The sequence below is a fragment of the Physeter macrocephalus genome, chromosome 5 (genome assembly GCF_002837175.3).
Source record: "Physeter macrocephalus isolate SW-GA chromosome 5, ASM283717v5, whole genome shotgun sequence".
NCBI lineage: Eukaryota > Metazoa > Chordata > Mammalia > Artiodactyla > Physeteridae > Physeter > Physeter macrocephalus.
In genome coordinates this window covers 3,640,240-3,662,167 of record NC_041218.1, presented here as the reverse complement: position 1 = coordinate 3,662,167, position 21,928 = coordinate 3,640,240, and the positions used below count along the sequence as shown (strand labels likewise).

General features: G+C 43.7%; 1 protein-coding gene across 1 annotated transcript in view; it reads left to right on the top strand.

Annotated features, from left to right (window-relative positions):
• The window catches only part of DPP6 (dipeptidyl peptidase like 6), an 824,646-nt gene that overhangs the window by 382,519 nt on the left and 420,199 nt on the right, over nucleotides 1–21,928 (top strand). Inside the window, exon 2 of the mRNA XM_024129132.3 lies at nucleotides 20,253–20,367. Coding sequence (XP_023984900.1) covers nucleotides 20,253–20,367 — 115 coding nt within the window. The remainder of the gene's footprint in view (nucleotides 1–20,252; nucleotides 20,368–21,928) is intronic.

The window sequence follows — 21,928 nt, the reverse complement described above, 5'->3', positions numbered from 1 at the left end:
CCCTTCCCCTCTAGCCACCTCTAGTTTGTTTCCTGTATCTGAGTCTGTTTCTGTTTTGTTATATTTGTTCCTTTGTTTTGAAGTTAACTCCTAAAGCGTTGATTTCATTGCCTTGCCCAAGATCAAACCAGAATATTTACTTAGAAAGCAACCCTCAGGTTTGAATGGTACCAAAGCTCTAAGTCAGTGGCTGTACCTTTTAATCAAAATTATCAGCATTTTGTGGTTCATATTAATACTACAGGCGAGTAACTTCATTTAAAGAAACCTAGATAAACGTACGGCTCTGTGTTTCAAAGTCTGAATAAGATACGAATGATTTGGCAGATGGAAGAGGCAGTTAAGAATTTGGTATAGGGGGCTTCCCTGGTGGCACAGTGGTTGAGAGTCCGCCTGCCGGTGCAGGGGACACGGGTTCGTGCCCCGGTCCGGGAAGATCCCACGTGCCGCGGAGCGGCTGGGCCCGTGAGCCCTGGCCGCTGAGCCTGCGCGTCCGGAGCCTGTGCCCCGCAGGCCACAACAGTGAGAGGCCCGCGTACTGCAAAAAAAAAAAAAAGAAAAAAGAATTTGGTATAACTTCTATTGAGAGATTTTTTTCTGTAAAATGGGAAGTATGATTTCTTCATAGAATTTCATAAAATACTTCAATATTATTGTAAAGAAACTTTGAAAAGTCAGAAATCAGCTGCAACTATTGGAGAGAGAAAATTCAGCCTCTGCTTTTTTTTTTTGTTGTTGTTGTTGTTTGCGGTACGCGGGCCTCTCACTGTCGCGGCCTCTCCCGTTGCGGAGCACAGGCTCCGGACGCGCAGGCTCAGCTGCCGTGGCTCACGGGCCCAGCCGCTCCGCGGCATGTGGGATCTTCCCGGACCGGGGCACGAACCCGTGTCCCCCGCATCGGCAGGCGGACTCTCAACCACTGCGCCACCAGGGAAGCCCCAGCCTCTGTTTTTATTTTTTCTGAATGTCTCGTTTTTAGCATTGCCCTCCTAAAACAAATGAGACATTTTACTTAATACACAGTGAGTGAATATTCAGAGGAGCATTGCATTTTAAAGCTAGAAATCATTCTCAAGGGTATCTAGCCTATTTCCCCAGATGATGTAGTCAGAAAGTGTCTGCTTTAGAACCTGAGAACCTGGCCTCCGGTCCCATTCTGCTACTTCACATCTGTGTGACCTTGGGCAAGTCACTTAACCTCTCTGAGCTTCAGGTTCTTAATCTGTAAAATAAGGATCATTTGTCTTACCCCTTGTTTTGATCAAATGAAATGAGTTCCGTGAAATCCATTTGAGCTGGTCAGCAGAATTCAAACGTGAACAAATTGAGGCCTTCTCTGGGAATCTAGCTAGATTGCTCTGGAGGGGGCAGCTAGGGCTAGCACCCGGCCCCTTGGAGTGCAGGGGGCAGTGACATCAGTATGGCAAGGCTCCTGCTCTTTGGAGAAGGTATATGTGTCTTTCAGATGAGGGAAAGCAGCGCCTGGGTCAGGACCTGCTGTAAACAATTCAGCTGGGTTGTGTGTTGTGACAGCCGACCTGGCATCTATCACTGTCCCTGCCAGCTCAGAAGGAACACCGGCACAGTGCTGTCTGTCTGGTTTCTGGAACACAGGACGTCCTTTCTGACAATTCCAGAGTGGAGGCACTTTCGGCCGCTGCCCATCACCAGACTCAGACACAAGTGTCCATCCACCTTCCTAGCTGTTCGGATGCTGGAAGTTTCTTTTCCTGGGGCCGCTGTCGGGCTCAGGGCTCCGAGCTGCTTCCCTCTCCTTCAGGCCAGGCTCTGCCAACAGCCCTGGACTCTCAAACTGGCTGCTGCCTCTGTCTCGGGAGCGATGTGTGTCTTGGGAGCAGACAGCTCTCTGACCCGGGGCTGGCCTGGCACTGCAGGTCACCCGGGAGGCGCCAGGGCCGTAGAAATGTCCTCTGAACGGTCACCTTCACTTCCAGGACGATACCACAGAGGGGTGTTAGTATTATTTTCACGTGGTAACAGGCACTGCTCACTGGGCCTGCTCCACGCTAGGCCTTCTCCCGGACACGTCACTGTCACCCTCACTTCAGTGTCACAAGGTGTGTGCTGTCCCCAACTTGCCGCTGACTGCACTGAGCATCAGTTCAGTGCGTGGTCCGTGTCGGGCATGGGATGTTGGGGGTGTTGACATCTAACCCCAAGTGAGGGCATTTGGAGGTGGGGCCTTCAGGGGGAATTAGTGCCCTTGTAAGAAGAGGCCAGAGCGCTGGTCAGCTCCCTTCCCGCCATGCAAGGGCACGGCGAAAAGATGACTGTCTCTGAACAGGAAGGGAGCCTTGACCTAGAACCCGACCACATGGCACCCTGTTCTGGGGGTCGACTGAAAAAAGACGCACGGCGTGAGAGTCGAGCGTTGAGTTTTATCTGGGGCAAAATGAGGACCGTAGGCCGGGAGACAGCCTCTCGGGTAGCTCTGAGAAGCTGCTCCAGAGAGGCAGGGCGGAGGCCAGTATAGATGTGATTGTGGCGAAGGGGGGACGTGCGGTCAAGCACACGCTTTGGCAGAAGGTGGCTGCCCGTCATGAGGAGCAGACGTCCCCATGAAGGATTCTGTGCTTTCCTAGATACGGGGAGATGCAAGACCTGGGCTCATAAAATCTTGTCCTGAAAATATCCAACTATCTCAAGGCCTGTTCTGCCAGTTTTTCCCGGGGCACAGAGGGCCTCCTTCCTGCTCTCCACCCTGAGCTCCTTTCAGGGGGTGCTGAAGGGCAGCGGCTGCAGTGGTTTGTGACTTACTCCTTGTAGAGGCAGATGGCAAGTGCCAGTTTTTAGTTGGTATGGGACTTCCAGCCTAAAGCTGTGAGGAATAAATTTCTGTTGTTTAAGCTGCCCAATCTGTGCTTTTTTGTTACAGCGGCCCAAACTGACTGAAGACGTTCACTTAGCTAGCAGAGGTGGAGGCAAGTCCAGCTATGTCTGGATTTCTAAGGCCCAGGGTCATTTGAATGCTTCTTTCCCCAAGTGGAGTTAAGTCTTTTCCATTCAGGAAACAAGCATTGTGTGTCGGACGTTACCACTACTAAGCCCTGATCCCACAGTGATGGCTCATAATGAGGTCCTGTCCCCAAGGTGCTTATTCCAGGAGCTCTCAGTAGGAAGGACGAGACACGTGCCACAGTGACCACATGGGAAGTGAAGAGACATGTCGCGTGAGGGCAGGACCCTCCACTTCTCCCGGGGCCTTCTCAGTGGCCCAGGACAGACTCCGAAGCCCTCAGCCCTGTGCCCTGCAGGTGCAGCCTGGGCCCATCGCTCCCATGGCCCGATCTCAGGGCTGGAAACTGGATCTCGTCCGGTCCCGACCCTTGGCTTCGCCACCTCCCACTTCCCTGGACAGAAGAGGGAGGGGAGAATAGGAAGGTCATCTCCATAAAGTAGTATCTGTTGTCCAGATCATTCAGAGAAGTGAGTAGTGGAAATAATAGTCCAAGTCCTTTATCTTCAATTCGGTTTAACCTGCAGTTATGTTAAATAAGAGGCTAGTTTTAAGTAGTTAGGCTCTAGTGAACCCCATGTACCAAGCTGGCTGGGTTTTGTGATATTTTGTATGTTATTTCTATGATTCTATTGACAACTGCTTATAGGTAACTGCTGTTTTACAAGAGTATTTACAGTATTCGTACGTTCTGGTGCCGAATGTCAGTGTTGCCATCACTTAGTAGCCATAGTCACAGTTTATCAGTCAAATGTTTACGGCCCTGAGTAGCTTGAAATTCGTTGTTTGATAGATTTCTCAACATTTGGGGGAAAATGGGGGTAACATGGTAAAATGAGCTAGTCCTTTAATAGGAGTCTAGTCCTTTCTCAACACCGACCTGGGGGCTTCAGGTAGGAAACACGTACACATATCCCCTCAGCAATCAGGAAAGGAAGTGCTGTTGTTTGTACCCCACGATCATGTTTAGGACAGCCTTTGAGCAGCTGTAATGAATTTTATAATCCATTTGAGTTTTTGTTCTTGTTGTTATTTATTTATTCATCTATTTATTCACTCGTTTACTTACCAGTAGGTGCTAGCTAAAAGCTTACGTATGCTGAGCTTCATTTTTAAATTGAGTTTTACTGAAACAGGTAAGACACAGGAGTGGGCGTAAAACATCGTGAGTTCTCTGGTGACCACGTGACCGGTCACCCACACTGCTTCTGATGAGGTGAGGGGAAATCGCAGGCAGCGAGCCGTCTCTGATGAGAGGTGCACTAAGACTGCAGTCAGTGAAGCCAGCCCAGCGGCGGGGTGGGCACTGGTGCCGGAAGATGCCAGCCAGAATCTTGTTCCCACGTGGGCATGTTTCCAAACTATTCTGTTCCATGCCAGTGAGTGGAATTTTGCATTTGAAAAATTGTCCTCACAAACCCTTACTTTCATGTAATTGTTAAGTGTTGTAGAGAATGTGGATCTGTGATTTGGGTAGCAGTCACAGGTAGACAGTGCCACTGATATGTTTAATAGGTAGAGACCTTTTGTGCCTCTTATTCTAATATTCTGAGCAAGAAAATTTGGCTTTCCTCAAGACCTCTTCAATTAACATTGTCAAAAAAGAAAGTTAAGGTTTCCCATCGGCTAGAGAGAAATACCAGTAAGGAAAATAGAAAGCCTCTTACGAGTTTCGAGCAAGGCAGTGTCTTCACCTTTTGAGGGTGTCCCTAAGCACGTGCAGCAGTGAACCCTCAGTGGTGTAGACTTGAGAAACTGTATGAATGCTAGATGTGAACTGTTTATCTCCTTGCATGGACAAGGCACCTGCAGTTCAAGCAAGACCTCTCCTCCTGGCTGTGTACTTTATACATCCTGATCAATCTGGAAAGCAAATAATTCATTTAGGATCTTAGAAAACACTGTATGTGGCACTGTGGCAGGAGGTTCACTAGAGGGACTTCACATTTAATGGGAAGGAGACCAGTCAGTCTAGGCTGAGGCTGAGAGCTAGTTGCGTGTAACAAATAATAAATGCTTCCTCCTCTCGTGGTGGGTACGGTTCAACTTTAGGGCATTCAGGGTCACGGCCGGAAACCTAATCCAGCTCCCATGGTTCAGGACTGTTTGCAGAGGTATGAGGAGGGTTAAGGGAGCAATCAGAGACGTGAGCCCCAGGGAACAGCAGCCCCCTGAAACTGATACTTGCCCTAAACTAAGCCTGAAGGGGCAAAGGGCGGACCCCCAGGGGATGTAATACTGCGAGGAAGCCGCCCAGACCGGGCAACCTGGGCGGAGCAGGGAGTCTCTGGCCCTCTCCTCCTTCCCAGATGTCTCCTACCCAGACCTCCTGTGGGCCAACCTGTTTTATTCATTTATTTTTTGAAGTATAGTTGATTTAAAATGTTGTATTAGTTTCAGGTGTACAGCCAAGGGATTCAGTTTTATATATATAAAGTATACATATTCTTTTTCAGATTCTTTTCCCTTATAGGTTAGTACAGAATATTGAGTGGAGTTCCCCGTGCTATACAGTAGGCCCTTGTCGATTATCTATTTTATATATAGTAGTGTGTATATGTCAGTCCCAACCTCCTAATTTATCCCACTCCCCCCGCTTCCCCTTTGGTAACCATAAGGTTTTCTTCTGTGTCTGTGAGTATACTTCTGTTTTGCAAATAAGTTCATCTTTATCAGTTTTTTTTTAGGCTCCGCATATAACTGATAGGCAGTATTTGTCTGACTTCCTTCACTTAGTATGATCATCTCTAGGTCCATCCATGTTGATGCAAACGGCATTATTTTATTCTTTTTTATCTCTTGGCCAATCTGAAGCCATCAGCAAAGATGTGCAGGGGGGCAGCTTGTAGTGTCAGAGGCCAGCCTTCCAGGACACGGAGCAGGGGGGCAGAAGGGGGCAGAGTGAAGTTGGGAAGGGGCAAAGGGAGAAGCCCCAGCACAGGTGCCCTTGAACTCTCCCTTTGGAAGATGAGAAGGGTAAAGCATATTGGAGAAGGTGAGCTGGGCTTTGCATCCGGTGGGATTGGCGACCCCGAGCTGAACATTAAGCTCTGAACTGTGTCTCAAGACGGCAGCCTGAACATTCCATTCTTAAACCAATTTTGAGGGAATTTGCTAAACTGATTTACCTGGGCACAGGTATGTGGTGAGAAGTTCCTGTGGATACTGGTTCGCATACCTTCGTCATTATAAAGATCACCTGTGCAGACTGTAAAACATGACTGGTCTCTGCTCCAACCCCCAGAGACTTCAGTCCAGGAGGGTTCGGAGGACGCAGGAATCTGCATTTTAACATCACATCCAGGGGTTCTCAGAAATTCTCTAACATCGTTTTGAGAAATACACATTATTTCAAGTAATCTTTCTTACCGTGTTAATTTGTTTCTTTCCTAGGGACTAGATAATTATTTCTTTTGTCCAAAAATCTTTGGATGGCTATATTTGGAGATGGTAATTAAGTTCTGGTCTGGGCCATTTTTCTTCAGATAAGCAGACTAATTACCTTGACATTTCCTTGTAGATCCAATTTTCCAACAAGATAGTCACTGTCTGCTTCCCTTTAAGCTCCCCACAAGGTCTCTTCATCTGTTACATAATATCCAAAGTAAAACAAATATTTCTGTTTTTCCTTTCATGTTCTACACATCATGGTTAAACCCATGCCTTGGGTCTCCTGAATACATCAAAAATTGTGGTTATTGTTTTTAAAAAAAACAGTTTTACCTGTCACAACAGTAATGATATCCTTAAGTTTAAGTGCAATATTTAAAGACATTGGATCATAAGGTAATGACTTAAACTGGATTGATCAAATTAAAATAAAAAATTAACAATATGAATTTGGTTTAAAATATATACTTACCTGGCTTGTTCTTGATGTGTGTAATTTCCAGGTATCTAAAATTTTGCCACTTCAAGTGCAGACTTTGTTTTAATATTTTCAGGTAGAAATTATTTAAGAATGTGCCATGTAAATAGCTGCTGTTAAAAAAAAAACACAACAGCCCAACACCGTAAACTGCGTTTTCCCTTTTGTTACTAATGCAGTGGCGTGATTTTGCACACAGATGGAGTAGGACCTGCAGGTCTTTGGATGTGCCTCCTGTTTGCCCCACCCAGGGATCCAGACTGGCCTCTTCCAGCTGTCTTTAGTGTCACCGGGTGCTTCTCATTCGTCCTGTGTCTGATATTCTCTTCCGTTTTTCCCCCTCAGTGCATTTTAAATTCTTTTATTCATATTTCTTCTTCTCCCCACCTTTTGTTCTGAGCTGCTCCCTGTGCTGTGCTGGGTGTTATTGAGATCATTAGCGTTTCCTAATCAGGGCGCTTCATCTTTTGGTCTGCAGAGCGGAGTGAATTCCTCTCTGGGTATTTGCTTCTCTTCAGCCTGTTTGAACAGTGCTTCTTGGACTCTGAAACTTCTTTATTGTTGTTGCTTTTGTGCTCGTGGCTGTGCCAGAGGGCAGAGAATTTCATTGAAATCCTGGATTCAATACAAATGAACTTATTTACAAAACAGAAAGACACTCACAGACATAGAGAACAAATTCATGATTACCAAAGGGGGAAGCAGGAAGGGATAAATTAGGAGGTTGGGATTAACATATACACACTACTGTATATAAAATAAACAGGGACCTGCTGTACAGCACAGGGAACTCTACTCAATACACTGTAATGACCTATGTGGGAAAAGAGTCTGAAAAAGAATGGATATATATGTATGTATGACGGAGTCACTTTGCTGTACACCTGAAACTAACACAACATTGTAAATCAATTATACTTCAATTAAAAAAAAGAAAATCAATCGATCAATTAATCCTGGATTCAGGGGGCATCAACTGCGTGAGCAAGGCGGTGGAGGGGCCTTGAGGGGGCAGCCGAGGCAGAAAGAGGAGGGATCACAGCATCCCGAGTGGTCCTATGACTCCCTCCCAAGGGCTGTGCAGGGCGGCCCGTGTCCCACTAACTTCACCGGTGAGGATTCCTCACCGCAGCCCCATTGCCATCTCAGTGACCTGGGGACCACTCAGAGTCGTGCTTTCTGCTTTGGTCCACTCTTAGGTTCCTTGGGCAATTATTGGCCAACTATTATCTTTGCTGTGCCCTTTATGAAAGATAAGAGCCACCAATAACGAAGATTAAGTAAATGAGCCAGTAGAACAGAAATGGGTGTGTGCATCCAACAGGCTGACGTGATAGATATTGATGGACGTGTGGCAGTTGCTAAATGTTATTTGAAACTTGTTCTTGCAGTCTTAAAGTCATTTGTCATCCTCTGGATATGGAAATACAATGATTAGAAAGCTGTTTTACCATCCTGAGATACACGCACCGTTGATTTTGTAATTTGTTGCTACTTTCTACTTACGGTAAATGGTCCATGATACATAAAAGAAATTTATGTCAGTGCTGTTCATGGTGAATAAATATTAGGAAAAAAATACATTTAGACAATAGACTGGAGCCCTGTAATGGGAGATCCTGCGGTTCATTCTGTGTGGTTTATTTTCTCTCAATAATTTTAACAGTTGCTATGTAAATATTTTCCTTTTGGGGGTATTTGATTCCACCTTGGCCTGATATTGGACATATTTTAGGCACGATGGGAGAAGTAACCAATCCTGGTCCTTCTCAGTGTACTTCTTCTGATGTCAATAAATAAACTGAATAATTAATGCCTGCCTTCTTCTAGAAGTTCTTACAAGTGGCTTTTTACAGAATCCTTCACTGACTTCCAGCTGCATTTGGATTCAACACAAAATATGTGGCATCGTCTATAAAACCGGCCAGGTTTTACCTGTGCCTTCCCTCCAGCTTCATCCTGGACACCGCACGCCAGAGGTACACTGAGCTACACTGAGTACCAGCCTCATGCCCTCTGCACCGGGCTCCCTCCACGTGGAAAACCTTCCCAGCTACTCACCTGACTAGTTCCTGCACATCCTGCAATGCTCAAATTAAATTTCACCTCCTCAGAGAGCCTTGCCTGCTGCCTTGGTCCCGCCCTTCCCACCCCCCCACCCCCATCATTAGACTTTCTCTCAGCACCTTGTCTTTCTGTCCATCATACGTGTCTCATGGTGTCATTTCCTTGGCCTGATGTCGTTTCCTCCTGGGTGTGAGTGCTAGGAAGTATCTCCTTGTGTCACCGCTCTTGGCCAGTGCTCTGTCCCAAAGCTGCTATACACTGTGCATGGTTAACCTTTGCACTGTGAAATACTACAATATAAAAACTATATAACATGCAAGCATATAGCGGAACAGATGAGTGTGGCCTGACACAGCCCTATAACTTCCATCCAGGTCAGGAGAGAGTCCTGCCAGCACCCCTAAAACTCCTGCATCTTGCTTCCCCCTCTCCAGCTGGGACTCCTCTTTTCCCCCTAAATTATACAATGTCCTGAATTTTATAGAAATTCCTTTCTTGTTTGTCTTCATAGACTCAAGGGTGCACCCTACATTTGGGGTGCAGGGTTGCTCAGAGTTGAACTTTACATAAATGGGATTATGCAGTGTATATTCTTTAGTGTCTAACCCAATTCACTTACAATTATACTTGTGATCTTCCTCTGGCTGTGCATGTAGTAGAAGGTTGGTATTTCCATTGAGGTATAACCTTTCATTACATGGAATACACCCTGTGGTTAGCAAAATAATGACCTCCCCCCTACCCCAAAGATGTCCACCTCCCAAACGCACAAACCTGTGGACATGTTAGTTTACACGGCAAAGGGGATTAGGTCGCAGGTGGAATCAAGATGGTTTATCAGTTGTATCCCTGTGGCTCATAATTTCTCTGATGCTGTATGTCTTTCTATTAGACTGAATTATATGAAAATGCTGGTATAGACCATTCTTTATTTTTTAATTGGAGTATAGTTGATTTACAATGTTGTGTTAGTTTCAGGTGGACAGGGAAGTGAATCTGTTATACATATACATATATCCACTCTTTTTTAGATCCTGTTCCCGTATTACAGAGTACTGAGTAGAGTTCCCTGTACTATACAGTAGGTCCTTATTAGTTATCTATTTTATATGTAGTAGTGTGTGTATGTCAATCCCAATCTCCCAATTTATCCCTCCCCTCACTTCCCCCCTGGAAATCATAAGTTTGTTTTCTACATCTGTAACTTATAGACCATTCTGGATTATAAAAATAGCTGTTACATATGGATCTACTGAACAGAGCCACTCTAGGCCAGCTATAATTTAAAATTTCTAGAGCTTTTCCTTTGAGGAATTGGGACCTAAAATAGCGAATACCTCAGGAACAGTCTACCCTCTCAAGGTGCTCGTGAACACTCGGTTGTGCCAGCTGTCTTGGCTGGCATCTGCTTTAACTTGAATTAGCCCCCTCCTGTCACAGAGGGGGCTACACTCCAACACTGATGGGTAATGACAAGTGTGGATCCTTGGGGATCTGTGAAGGTAATTGCTAAATTTCACTCAGTGTTTCCCTGGGAAAAGTAACTGTACGTACTTATGGAAAAGCTGGTCTTTTCAAAGAAAACTCTATGTCCAATTAGCAAATCCTTTATTTTGATATTATAAACCAAGCATGTAGTTAAAATTTCACCTCATTTTCAAGTGTGGATTTGGCCATAAGATGCTGTGCACAGTGGAGCGTGTGACTTCAGTAAGGAGCACAGAAAGCCTTCTGGAAATGGAGCACCGACTGGATATTGGGCTGCTGGGCTGGGTGTCCTTACGTGACATGTGTCAGCTTCTTCTCAAGTGTCAGAAATCAGCTCAAACCAGTTTAAGTAAAATGGGAAGTAAAATATTTCATAAAGAAATAGGAGTGTGCTATTAAATCTGAGGGAAAAATTTATTTAGGCCTCAGGAGAAAAATTAGGTCAAGAAATTCAAAACCAATAGGGACTCTCTTCTCTCTTTGCTTCTTGTCTCTTTATGTGTTGGTGTAATTCATTCTTCATATTCTGTAAGCCTGCTCTCTTTCCTTCTGAAGCCATATGCCATATGGGAGTAGACACCTCCCACCACCCCCCTCCGCTTCCATCCTCGTGTTGCGTGACAAAGGCAGAGAATAAATTGGAATAGTGTTACTGAGTCCAAGCTCGTACTGCTTGCCACACGACAGGCCAATAAATCTGGAACCCGGTTGTTGGGGAAAGGAATAGCATCTTTATTTGGAAATCCGGCAGACCGAAAAGATGGTGGACTCCTTCCCCAAAGAACCATCTTGCCTGAGTTAGAATTCAGGCTTCTTTTTATACCGAAAGGGGAGGGGAGTAAAATCAAACACGTACTGGTTCCCGTCAGCCTCCGGAGGGGATGTGATAATTTCTTCCTCCCTGCAGTGGTTCACAGGTGGGCCCAGTCAGGATGTTTCCTGTGAGCTAGACAAAGGTACTTTAGCTTAACACTTATTGCCTGGGAAGCAGCGTTCCCAGAGATGGGCCACTGCATATAATCGAAGCTTATAGGCAACATCTCTTTAGTGATTAACTTGTAAGAGAGTACAGGGGCTCTTCCCTATTACAGTATTTTTACCCCACCCCGAAAACCCTGGAGCAGACTTCTGACCAAGTTTGGGCCAGTTACTTGAGGCCGAGGCAGTGAGGGTGGGGGGGGCTCACAGTGTGGAAACATAGCTCTGGCATCCATGGGTGGGGGAGGAGGGAAGTTGGGATCATTTGTCAAGCGGCATCTAGTACTTTGACAGATGGTTGCACCAGGGTGGCGAGCCCTTTTGAAAAAATGAGCTAAATTATTTTAGACTCTGTCATTAAATTGCCGGTGGTTCTTGCCTTTGAGTCTTGTTTGTTAGTTACTTAATATTTATTGAGTGCCTGCAAGGATTTGTGACGTCGGGACATGACGTGTTGAGCTTGCTAAAAAGCTGCCCTGGTATAGGAAACTTGTCTCACAATTGCCTGCGGGTTTCAGTGAGTCAAGGCAAAGACAGATGGTATCTAAAGATGCTTTGAAGGCATCGTTATCATACACAGCAATGTGAGATTCAAATGCTCGATTTTAAATGCTGCCACTTACTTTCATAGCCATATTTTTACTGAAAGGGATTTCTCTTGGGCATATGATACATTGTGAAATTTCTTCTGACCGTGATTGGGTCCTAGTGCCCTTGCTTTTGTGATTTATGGAACAACACGATAACCTTAAAACATTCTATCAAAGTAGGTCCAAGTTAGCGTGAGCTGTGAAGGTAAGAATGACTTAACATTTTGAATTAATTTCATAAAAAAGCTATCAGACACAGTCAGTTAAACTGAAGAGCCTAAAATAATTTCATTTCTGGTGATGAGTTTGCAAGTAAAAAATAATGAAGAAGAAGTTTTAAGAGATAGATAATTACACTCAATATTTTGTCTGTTTGGTCTTCTTCTTCTTCCTTTTCTAGAGGAACTGGTAGAACAGGAGATTACTCCTCCAACAGTTTTGTTGAGTTGCAGGTAGAGGGTGACAGCGGCCTTAGTAATAGTGGTGGATGTGATTTCAAAGTGCTGTGCCCTCAGGCGGTAATGTTACATTAAATTCATGTTATGTAAGTCAACCTCGGAAGTTTCCAAATTCATAGGAGAAAAGGAGAGTGGATCCCAGATCAGTCTGTAAGGCTGACAGAGAACAGGTGGTGAGAGCCCAGGACAACCTAAGGAGTGAGGCATCCGTATAACCCCGAGGAAGATGATGGAGAGAGAGTACCCAGGGGAAGAGGGGTCACCTGAGCCTGTGTCTGATAGCTCGGGCATGTCAGCTCCTCTCTGTCACTAAGGCGGTGATGATTCGTAATTAACTGCCAGACCTCGAAAGAAGGGCCTGTCAACCAAATTTAATTTCTTTTTTTTGTAAGATATTTTTTTGATGTGGACCATTTTTAGAGTCTTTATTGAATTTGTTACAATATTGCTTCTGTTTTATGTTTTTTGGCTTTTTGGCCGCGAGGTGTGTGGGATCTTAGCTCCCCATCCAGGGATCGAACCCACACCCCCTGCATTGGAAGGCAAAGTACTAACCACTGGACCGCCAGGGAAGTCCCCAAATTTAATTTCTAATGAGTGAGATCAGCAGAAGCTTTTTGAAGGGTAAGGCTCCACCCTCCACCATGAGCACTATCTCCCTCTCACACAGCACTGCTTGCTTCCATCTTTCAGGATGGGCTGCCCATCCCACCCCAGCCCTATAGTCAGTTACAGAGTCACCGACATGGAATCAGTGTTAATTAGTATCTTGTGGCCACAGCCGTCATCCATCCCTCACACTCACAACCAGCAAAAGCACCCAAAGTACTTAGAAGACACAAAACAACAGTCACGGGAGGGGAGAATTTCTAGGAGTGGAGGACTCTCCCTGCGAAGGATACCTGGTCTCTGTTGAGCTGCTGATTTACATATATTCTCTGGGAATATTTTAAACTATCAGTGACCTAAACTTGGATCTAGTGATATCCCAGAGAAGGTCTCTTTCCATTTTGAGAGCCAGAAACAGTCTTCTAGTCTTAATAGTCTTCTGAAAGCTGCTTGATAGGAGATTGATTGGCTCAAAGATGGATTATTGTGAGAAAAACAACTGAATTCACTTCCTCCTTCCGTGGTGAGTGGGCCATCTGATTGACCCCTCTGCCTTCAGCAACGGGAAATAAAATGCAAAATCGCCAGCTGTTCCCATCACGGCTGGCAAGGCCTGGACCTCGGCTGTCACTGTGGGCCCTGCTCTCCTTCCGCCACACCCAGCGCTCCTGCACTTGTAGCTTCCCGTGCTCTGACCTCCTAGGACGGGGGCGCTTCTTTAGGAGAGGCCTCAGTATCATGCAGAAATCATTCTCCAGTCTCACTTCTGCTGGCCGTGAGACAAAGGGCGCCTTTGTCCCTTTAGCCATGTGAGGCTGTACCCACAGTGCATTAAACAAAGTGCCTATGGTGCATGGAAACATGCAAGTCGGTTATTGCTGCTTGAGGAATGCACTGCTTTGTGGTGGAGTCCCACAGCTGCAACCTGCGTCACCCTACTTTGGGGACCCAACAAAAGTTAAAATGCTGATTTCTCCTCATTAGAGCTTGGGGTGCAAAGAGAGTGGATGAAAGGAATGTGGTCTCTGTAGCCTTTACTTTCTTTATCAAGTATAGGAAATTTAATGTGCTTTTGACTTTTCCCCATGTTGTATGTCAGATGTTGCTGGGACATTGGTAGTGAGCGCAATTAATAGTAAAGCAATGTTTATTCAGGTTTCTATAATTTTCATAAATTATAATGGGCTTTCAGACACGTTTGCATTTATCCTGTGACAACCATGCTCTAGATTCCTCTTGTTCCCCACCCCTTCCTTTCTTTTCTCCACCTTTGCAGTCTCAGTTTCTACTTTTGAAATAATCACCCCTGAGTTTTCATTTGGATCTGTGCTCCTCATCGGAAGGCATGAAGTGTGATAAAGGTAGCAGGGAAATTCTGTGAGACAGATGGAGCTCAGGATGAGATAAGATGCATCGATTTTAGGGAGGCAGCATGCAGTGGAGTTATTCTTGAATCAGTTCACGGGACATGGTGGAGTCTGTAAGCATTGTTTTAATCTGTATTTCTTCCATTTCAGTTGTAAAATTGGCACAAAAATATCAAGCTCTAATCATGAATTGCTAAGATAGTAGCATTCTGGAAAGATGAATTTTATATTTAAAACAACCAAATGACCTAGGAAAGCGTTTAGTTTGGTTTTACTTCCTTGTTTGTTTTCTTTTTGCCTGAGTTAAAAATAAGTGTGAGCAACAGTTACGTCACTAGGGACAAGGGGATTGCCAGCCTTAGATGTTAGTTTGCATCACGTCTTTTAGGACCGATTGCTATTTATGGCATAGTTAATGCAATTGGGGTTGTAGTAACGCTTTACTTTCTGCCTCAACCAGCAATTGCGTCTCTGACAGATGTGCCGGCAAACAACAACGTTGCTTCTCATAAAGGCATCTGTGGATTCACTCATCCATTCAGCCCACAGTCCCTGGGTGCTGTGGTGTCCTAGGTTTTGTACCAGGCATTGGGAACATGAACATCCAGCCCACTTCCTTAAGTAGCTTCCAGTCTGCCGATGACGCAGGCATTCAATACATCATTTCATAGCGCAATAACGTTACAGAAAAGCATTTACAAAGTGTTGCAATTGCTTCCAATTGAAAAGAATAATAAAGTCTGCCTGTGAAACCAGGCACAGCTTCCTAAAATGTCAGAGAGAGATGATATTTTAGCTGACAACTAAAGAATGCGAAGGGGTTTGCCGGAGAGGAATGTCAGGAGACAGAAGTCAATGGTATGGGCGAAGCTGGGGATGGTGGGTTGGGACACAGGAGAAAATGGTTCCTGGAGCAGAGAGCGGGGAGGGCTTAGGCTTGGCTCAGAGGTAGAGGGAAGGAGGGGAGACTTTCTTTGCAGTGATGTGCAAAGGGCTTTTTACTTGAGCACAGAAGACAATAGCCTCAGAGAGGGCTCTAAATGCAAAAGGGGTACATAAATGTGTCCTGACACCTAGGTGTGTATTCTCTGCTCCCCAAAGCATGGTTGACTGACGTTTTCTATTACATGCCCAGGATCAATCACTTCTCACCACCTGCACCACTGCCACCTGGGACACACCTCCATCACCCTGGACTCCTAGTGGGTCCCTGCTGGGCCCACCCTTGCTTCCATATCCTTTGCTCTCCATGAAGCAGCTCCCCTGGGGATCTTTTTGTGGGAGTCTGGTTCATGCACTGCTGTCTCATGTGCCTTGCACTCAGAGGAAAAGCCAACCCGCACTGTGGCATCCAGACTCCCACCCTCCTTGCTCAGTGTGGTCATCTCACTCACATCACTGTGGCCACCCTGGCCCCTGTCTCTTTGCTGTCCTCCACACCAAAGCACACACTATCTTACAGACTGTATTCCTGCCTCTCCCTCTACCTGGATTGTTTGCCCTCAGATGTCAGCCTGTGTCTTAACTCTGTCTGGGGCTGCTATAACACAATACCATAGACCAGGCAGCTTTAACACAGAGATTTATCTTTCACAGTTCTGGAGACTGGAAGTCCAAGATCAGGATGCCGGCTGTGGTATCTGGTGAGGGCTCTCTCCTTGGGTTGAAGATGGCCACCTTCTCTCTGTGTCCTCACGCAGCCTTTCCTCCATGTGTACAGGTGGAGAGAGAAGGGAGGCAAGCTTTCTGGTGTCTCTTCTTATAAGGGCACTAACCCCATCACGAGGATCCCACCCTCATGACCTCACCTAACCGCTATTACCTCCCAAAGGTTCCATCTTCATATACCATCACACTGAGGTTTAAGGGATCAGCAGATGAATTTAAGGGGGAACACAGTTCAGTCCACAGCAGTCTGATGTGCTTCTTCCCAGCTGCACTTCTTTCAGTTTCTGTTCAAATGTCTCTTTATTAGGAAATCTATCTGACCTCTTCAAAGAGGTGACAAGACCCCCTCGGTCCTGTTTTTTTTCTTCTTCTCTTAGTGTGTTTATCTGTTTATTGTTTGTCCCCCATCCCTGCACTAGAATACAAGAAAGGAATGTGGAACAAATGAAAGCTTTTGGACTTGTCGGGTTGATAACAGTGCCATAACAGGTTCTCAGAACAGGGCTTGCCAGAGTAAGCCTGGATAAAATATCAATGGATGGATGGATGGATGGATGGATGGATGGATGGATGGATGGATGGACGGGAGATTTGTTCACCTTCTCAGACCAGTGTTTAATTGTAAACATGCTTTTCCATTTTATTGCATCTGTAAGATATGCATGATTGCCAAACCGAACAGAGAATATATTACAGCCTCAATCTCATCATTCTAGGCAAAAATATGTAATTCTGTGGAGAGATGCACTACTGAAGCTCAGCATTTCAGGGGATAATTTATTAACTTCTCTTGCCCTTCAGGGGAAGCAGGAACAGTTCTGCTCAAATTTTCCATAATTCAACTCCTGCAAGTTAAGATGAGGAAGTTTGAACTTGGGATGCCAAATTAGATGTTCAAGTGAGATTTTCACTGTTAGCCTGCATTCTAACTCAAAAACCAGATATTTGTTCTGGTTTTACCTGTGTAAAAATTAAATATGCATATCGACCAGGACTGGAGAGGAAGACGGAAAAATGAAAACTTTTGTTTTCTTGGAACCATTAGCAAGATGGCTCGTGTTTTGTTTTGGTTTTTTTTCTCCTCTTTGTTTTCTGTTATTATTGTAGTAATATTGTTTGTTTAGTTAAAAAAAAATTACCTGCACTCTGAAAATGAAATTTGGCTAAAGACTGTCTGCTTTTCTATGGGTAAAATTACCCTGCTTTTTAAAAGTAAGAATGTTGCCTGAAAGAAGTGTGGTTCATCTGTACTCAAAAAATGGCATCAGTGATCCAGAATCACTTCACTTAAGTGGGCTCTGCTATCAATGCCTGTTTGGTTATCCTATTGTGCATTCGTCCATCCAGTAATATACACTGAATTGGTTTTCTGTGCAAAATCTTTTCTTAGCCCAGTGAGCATGCAGGGAGCAGAGTCTTTGTCCTCTTTCTGAACTGTCCTGACTTTCATTCATTTTCCCACTTACTGGAGCCACCTCATGGTTCTTCATCTTTCTTTTCCCTGCCCTATGTGTCCATAGAATGTACACTGTGTTGGACATTTTTAAGATCTCTTATATCCACCTTTCTCCCTGGGCTCACCCTCCTGGATCCCTGGGAGCTGTTCATCCACCCTGCTCGCTTCCTAGTGAAGCAGCCCATTCTGTCATGAAGCAATACTAGTGGTTAAGAAATTCTGGAGGTTTTTTGATACATAATTCTGTCTCTGTGAAATTTCCTTTTGGTTCTAACTCTGGCATCTGGACTATGCAGAAGACGTCCTCTGTCTGGCTTGTGATAATTCAAATAGACAGAGACTGAGTATTTGGTTTTTGAGTCTGAACCCTTCCTTCAGCCTTACTTCATATGACATATTTTGCAATGTCTCTGTCTTCGGGTCCTCTTTGTAGAAACACTCTGTCCATCGTTATCTCTGACAATATCCAGCCTAGACCTGGACACCATATTGTGAGCGTACTTGGGCCTGGGAGGGACCTACTGGGAACATCACTGTAACATCATTCAAGTACACTTTTGCAAGGAAATTAGTTACGCTACTGGCTGCTCAGGAAGTTGATGCGAAGCAGAAGTCTTAGGGTTTTTTTTTTTCATATAAACTTCTATCAGTGCATCCGATAGATGTATTTAAAACAAATTTTAGAATCCTAGGTTATTCTTATTAGAAACAAGATTTGGAAGGTATCCATTGTTTGAGCTGATGAAGACAATAACACTAATTTCATCATTCTTCATCTTGATAAAATTCAGTCTTGAGTATGAAATCGTTATGGTTTTGATGGTTACCCTGGGATTTAATCTGAACAGTGTTTGAGAAATGTCCACTTCGGGTCTGTGGGAGATCATGTACACTATGATGGTCTGAGGAATAGTACTACTGCAAGACTTATGCTGTTCACAGCTTTGGTGAGAATGGCTTATTTCCTCTGTAAATGAAATGAACAGCTGCTGAATCAGTGAGATCTGATCACTTCTTGTCACCGGCCAGCGACTTCCTCCCATAGAAAACCCTATCCAATAGGAAATGAGGTTGACTCAGTATAACCTTTCGTCATAATTTCATACTCACGTTTGGTCTTATTTTTAAGTGCTGAAAAGCCCCTTTTTCATAGGCCAATTCAGTTCTCAATGGCAAATAAGCATATACTGGTAGAAGTTTCTAAAAACTGTAGAACACTTTCCTGCTAAGGTTTTAATGGTCCTCAGAATTTTTCTTAATTGGATAACCTAGATGGCCAATATTAATTGTTCGGAGTCAAATTTTTCTTGATTCTATAACCTAGATAGCCAATATTAAATATTTAGATGTCAAATATTATTTACTATCCCATGGTTGAATATTACCTGTATTTTGATTTACAGAAATCTGATACATTCTAATGAACTGTCAGCCTTGGATAAGGGTGTATTTATCTATCACATTGCCTACTTTTTGAGGCCGTCTCCACCCTATTGCGTTTTGACTCGCAGTCAATGTGAGTCGCAATAGTGGGCACTGTAAGAGAGAATATTTTGTGATCTGTGTATAGGCAGATGGGGCAGTAGCTCATTTGCAGTGTGACCATATGACTTAATTGGCCCTGGAGAGTCCCAGTTGCTCTTGTATAATTAATAATAATAATTATTGGTATGTAACTATTATACTTATTATTGATTATTAATATTACCCCCATTGTCTCTCAAATGATCCTAGTTTGGACTGTAAATTATATAATCATCCTAATTTGAAAGGAACTGAAAGTTTGGTCTCAGCAGCCACTATGCCTGATTAATTTCCTAGATCCTTTCAACCTTTAGCATTCTTTAGCAATGTCTCCAGATCCCCCTCATACCCCCAACACCTGCTATAATGTGGTCCCTGAGGGGACTAAAACCTAGAAAAGGGGATAGATGGGTTACCCAGTGAAGCAAAACCTGGGAAGTCTTAAAGCTTTGTTTGAGGAGCTATAGAAGGAAGAAAAGGCCCAGGATGGTGAGAAGTAGGCAAACGTTGATTAAAATTGGCACATAGTATGTGCTAAATAAATGTTTGAATTTGGTAGCCTGAAATAGGACTTAACAATGTGGATGTCAATGAAGAGAAAGATGAGGAGAGGTCTTAGGGCTGGAAAATTCATCATACTTGGGTTTGATACGAAGGGGGTTAATAGGTTGGCTGTAATAAGAAACTCCACAATCACCCTGTGCTGTAGAATCTAGTTTATTGGGTGGAGAAGCATTAAGTTACACAAAAGCTGTAAACATAATATCCAGTTCTTCTTGAGATAAGGCTTTGCCATGGCATAGAGAAGGGAACCTGGGGCCTTTGGACACTGAGGCAGAGGGCAGAGAAAGGAGTTGATTATAGCTTCAAGAATGAGAATACGCCTGAGCTCTTGATTTTTTTTTTTTTTTTTTTTTTTTGCGGTACGCGGGCCTCTCACTGTTGTGGCCTCTCCCGTTGCGGAGCACAGGCTCCGGACGCGCAGGCTCGGCGGCCACGGCTCACGGGCCCAGCCGCTCCGCGGCACGTGGGATCCTCCCGGACCGGGGCGCGAACCCGGTTCCCCTGCATCGGCAGGCGGACTCTCAACCACTGCGCCACCAGGGAAGCCCTGAGCTCTTGATTTGAATGAAGTGTATCCACTGGGTTATTTTAGTTCCTTATTTTACTCACAGAGTTTCTCTTTCCTGCTGTTGCTTTAGGAGCTGGTGGGGAGTAATCCTCCACAAAGAAACTGGAAAGGCATAGCGATCGCACTGCTTGTCATCCTGGTCATCTGCTCCCTGATTGTCACCTCAGTGGTGCTGCTGACACCAGGTACTCACATTTATTCTTGGAAAAGCAAAAAGCTGCTGTAAGGGGGAAAGGGCATAAGTTTACTTTGAGATTTTTTTCTAAGTAACTACCCATTAAATAATTTATTTTTCCCAGGTTCTAATTCTCATTGTGCCATACGTTAAAATGATGTAATACACTTTAAATAAAAAAGAGCTATTTTACATGCTTTGAATTTGTTTAGATAATTGTTGACTGGGTGGAAATTCTTGGCATATATTAAAATTCACAAGTATTTATTTATGCTTGAAGAGCTTAAAGATGGTGTCATTATAAATATAATAATTTTATATCTCTAATGGCATTCCTGGGTGTTTTATCGAGGATGAATTAAGAAAGTTATGAAAACAACATATATTGAATGTGCACTAAGGATAAACTAAATATTAGATACTACTGATGAAATAAAGGAAGTATAAAACAGAATCAGAAATCTCTCAGGGAAGGAAAATACACAAAAATTGTCCACAAAAGTCTACAGAAAAAAAACATATGTAGAGACGGATTATTGCAAGTTTCGAACATAAGTTGTATAGAAGCTGAGAGGAAAGAGAGAGAGACCCTTTATGATAAAAACGTTCATGGAGAAAGTAATATGTGAAGTGGGCTTTAATGGAGTGGTAAGAATTTAGTAGCAAGAGAGTGGTGAGATTAGGGCGAGAAGAAAGCCTTTTCCCATAAGATAAACATGTGGGGGTCATGATAGGAAAACAGTATACCATATATAAACAGTGTATAACTATCCATTCCCCTTGTCAATTTGTGTGGACAAAAAAAAAAATGTTCCAATCCTCAATAAATAGACTACACGGGTATTAGACTTTAAGAGGGAAAAAAATGCAACGTAAAAAAATTTTTGATACGTATAAAAAGTGCAGGCAGATTTTGAGGTATGTTTAAACTATAATCACAAAACTTAAATGGAAAAAGAGTAGATTGTACCCTGAAACCAAAACTCAAGAAAGGTATCACAAGAAAACTACAGACCAGTATCTCTTATGAATATAGATGCAAAAACCTTAGCAAAATACTAGCCAATAGAACCAAATTACCAGCAACATATAAAAAGGATTATACGCCATGATCAACTTGGATTTATCCCAGGAAAAAAATTTGGTTTAACGTATGAAAAATCAATGTAATACACCCATATTAATAGGATAAAGGGAGAAAAAAAAACATGGTCATCTCAATAGATGCAGAATAAGCATTTGACAAAGTTCAGAATACTTTCATGATAAAACGTTCAACGAGCAAAGAAAGAAACTTTCCCAACCTTATAAAGAGCAGCTATAAAAAGCCCACAGCTAATATTATACTTAACAGTGAAATACTGAAAGTATTCCTGCTGAGATCAGGAATAAGACAAGGATATTCACTCTCACTATTTCTTTTTTTTTTTTAATTTTTTTTGCATTGTTTAATTGAGGTATAGTTGATGTACAATACTATATAAGTTACAAGTGTACAATATAGTGATTCACAATTTTTAAAGGTTATACCCCATTTATAGTTATTATAAAATGTTGGCTATATTTCCCAT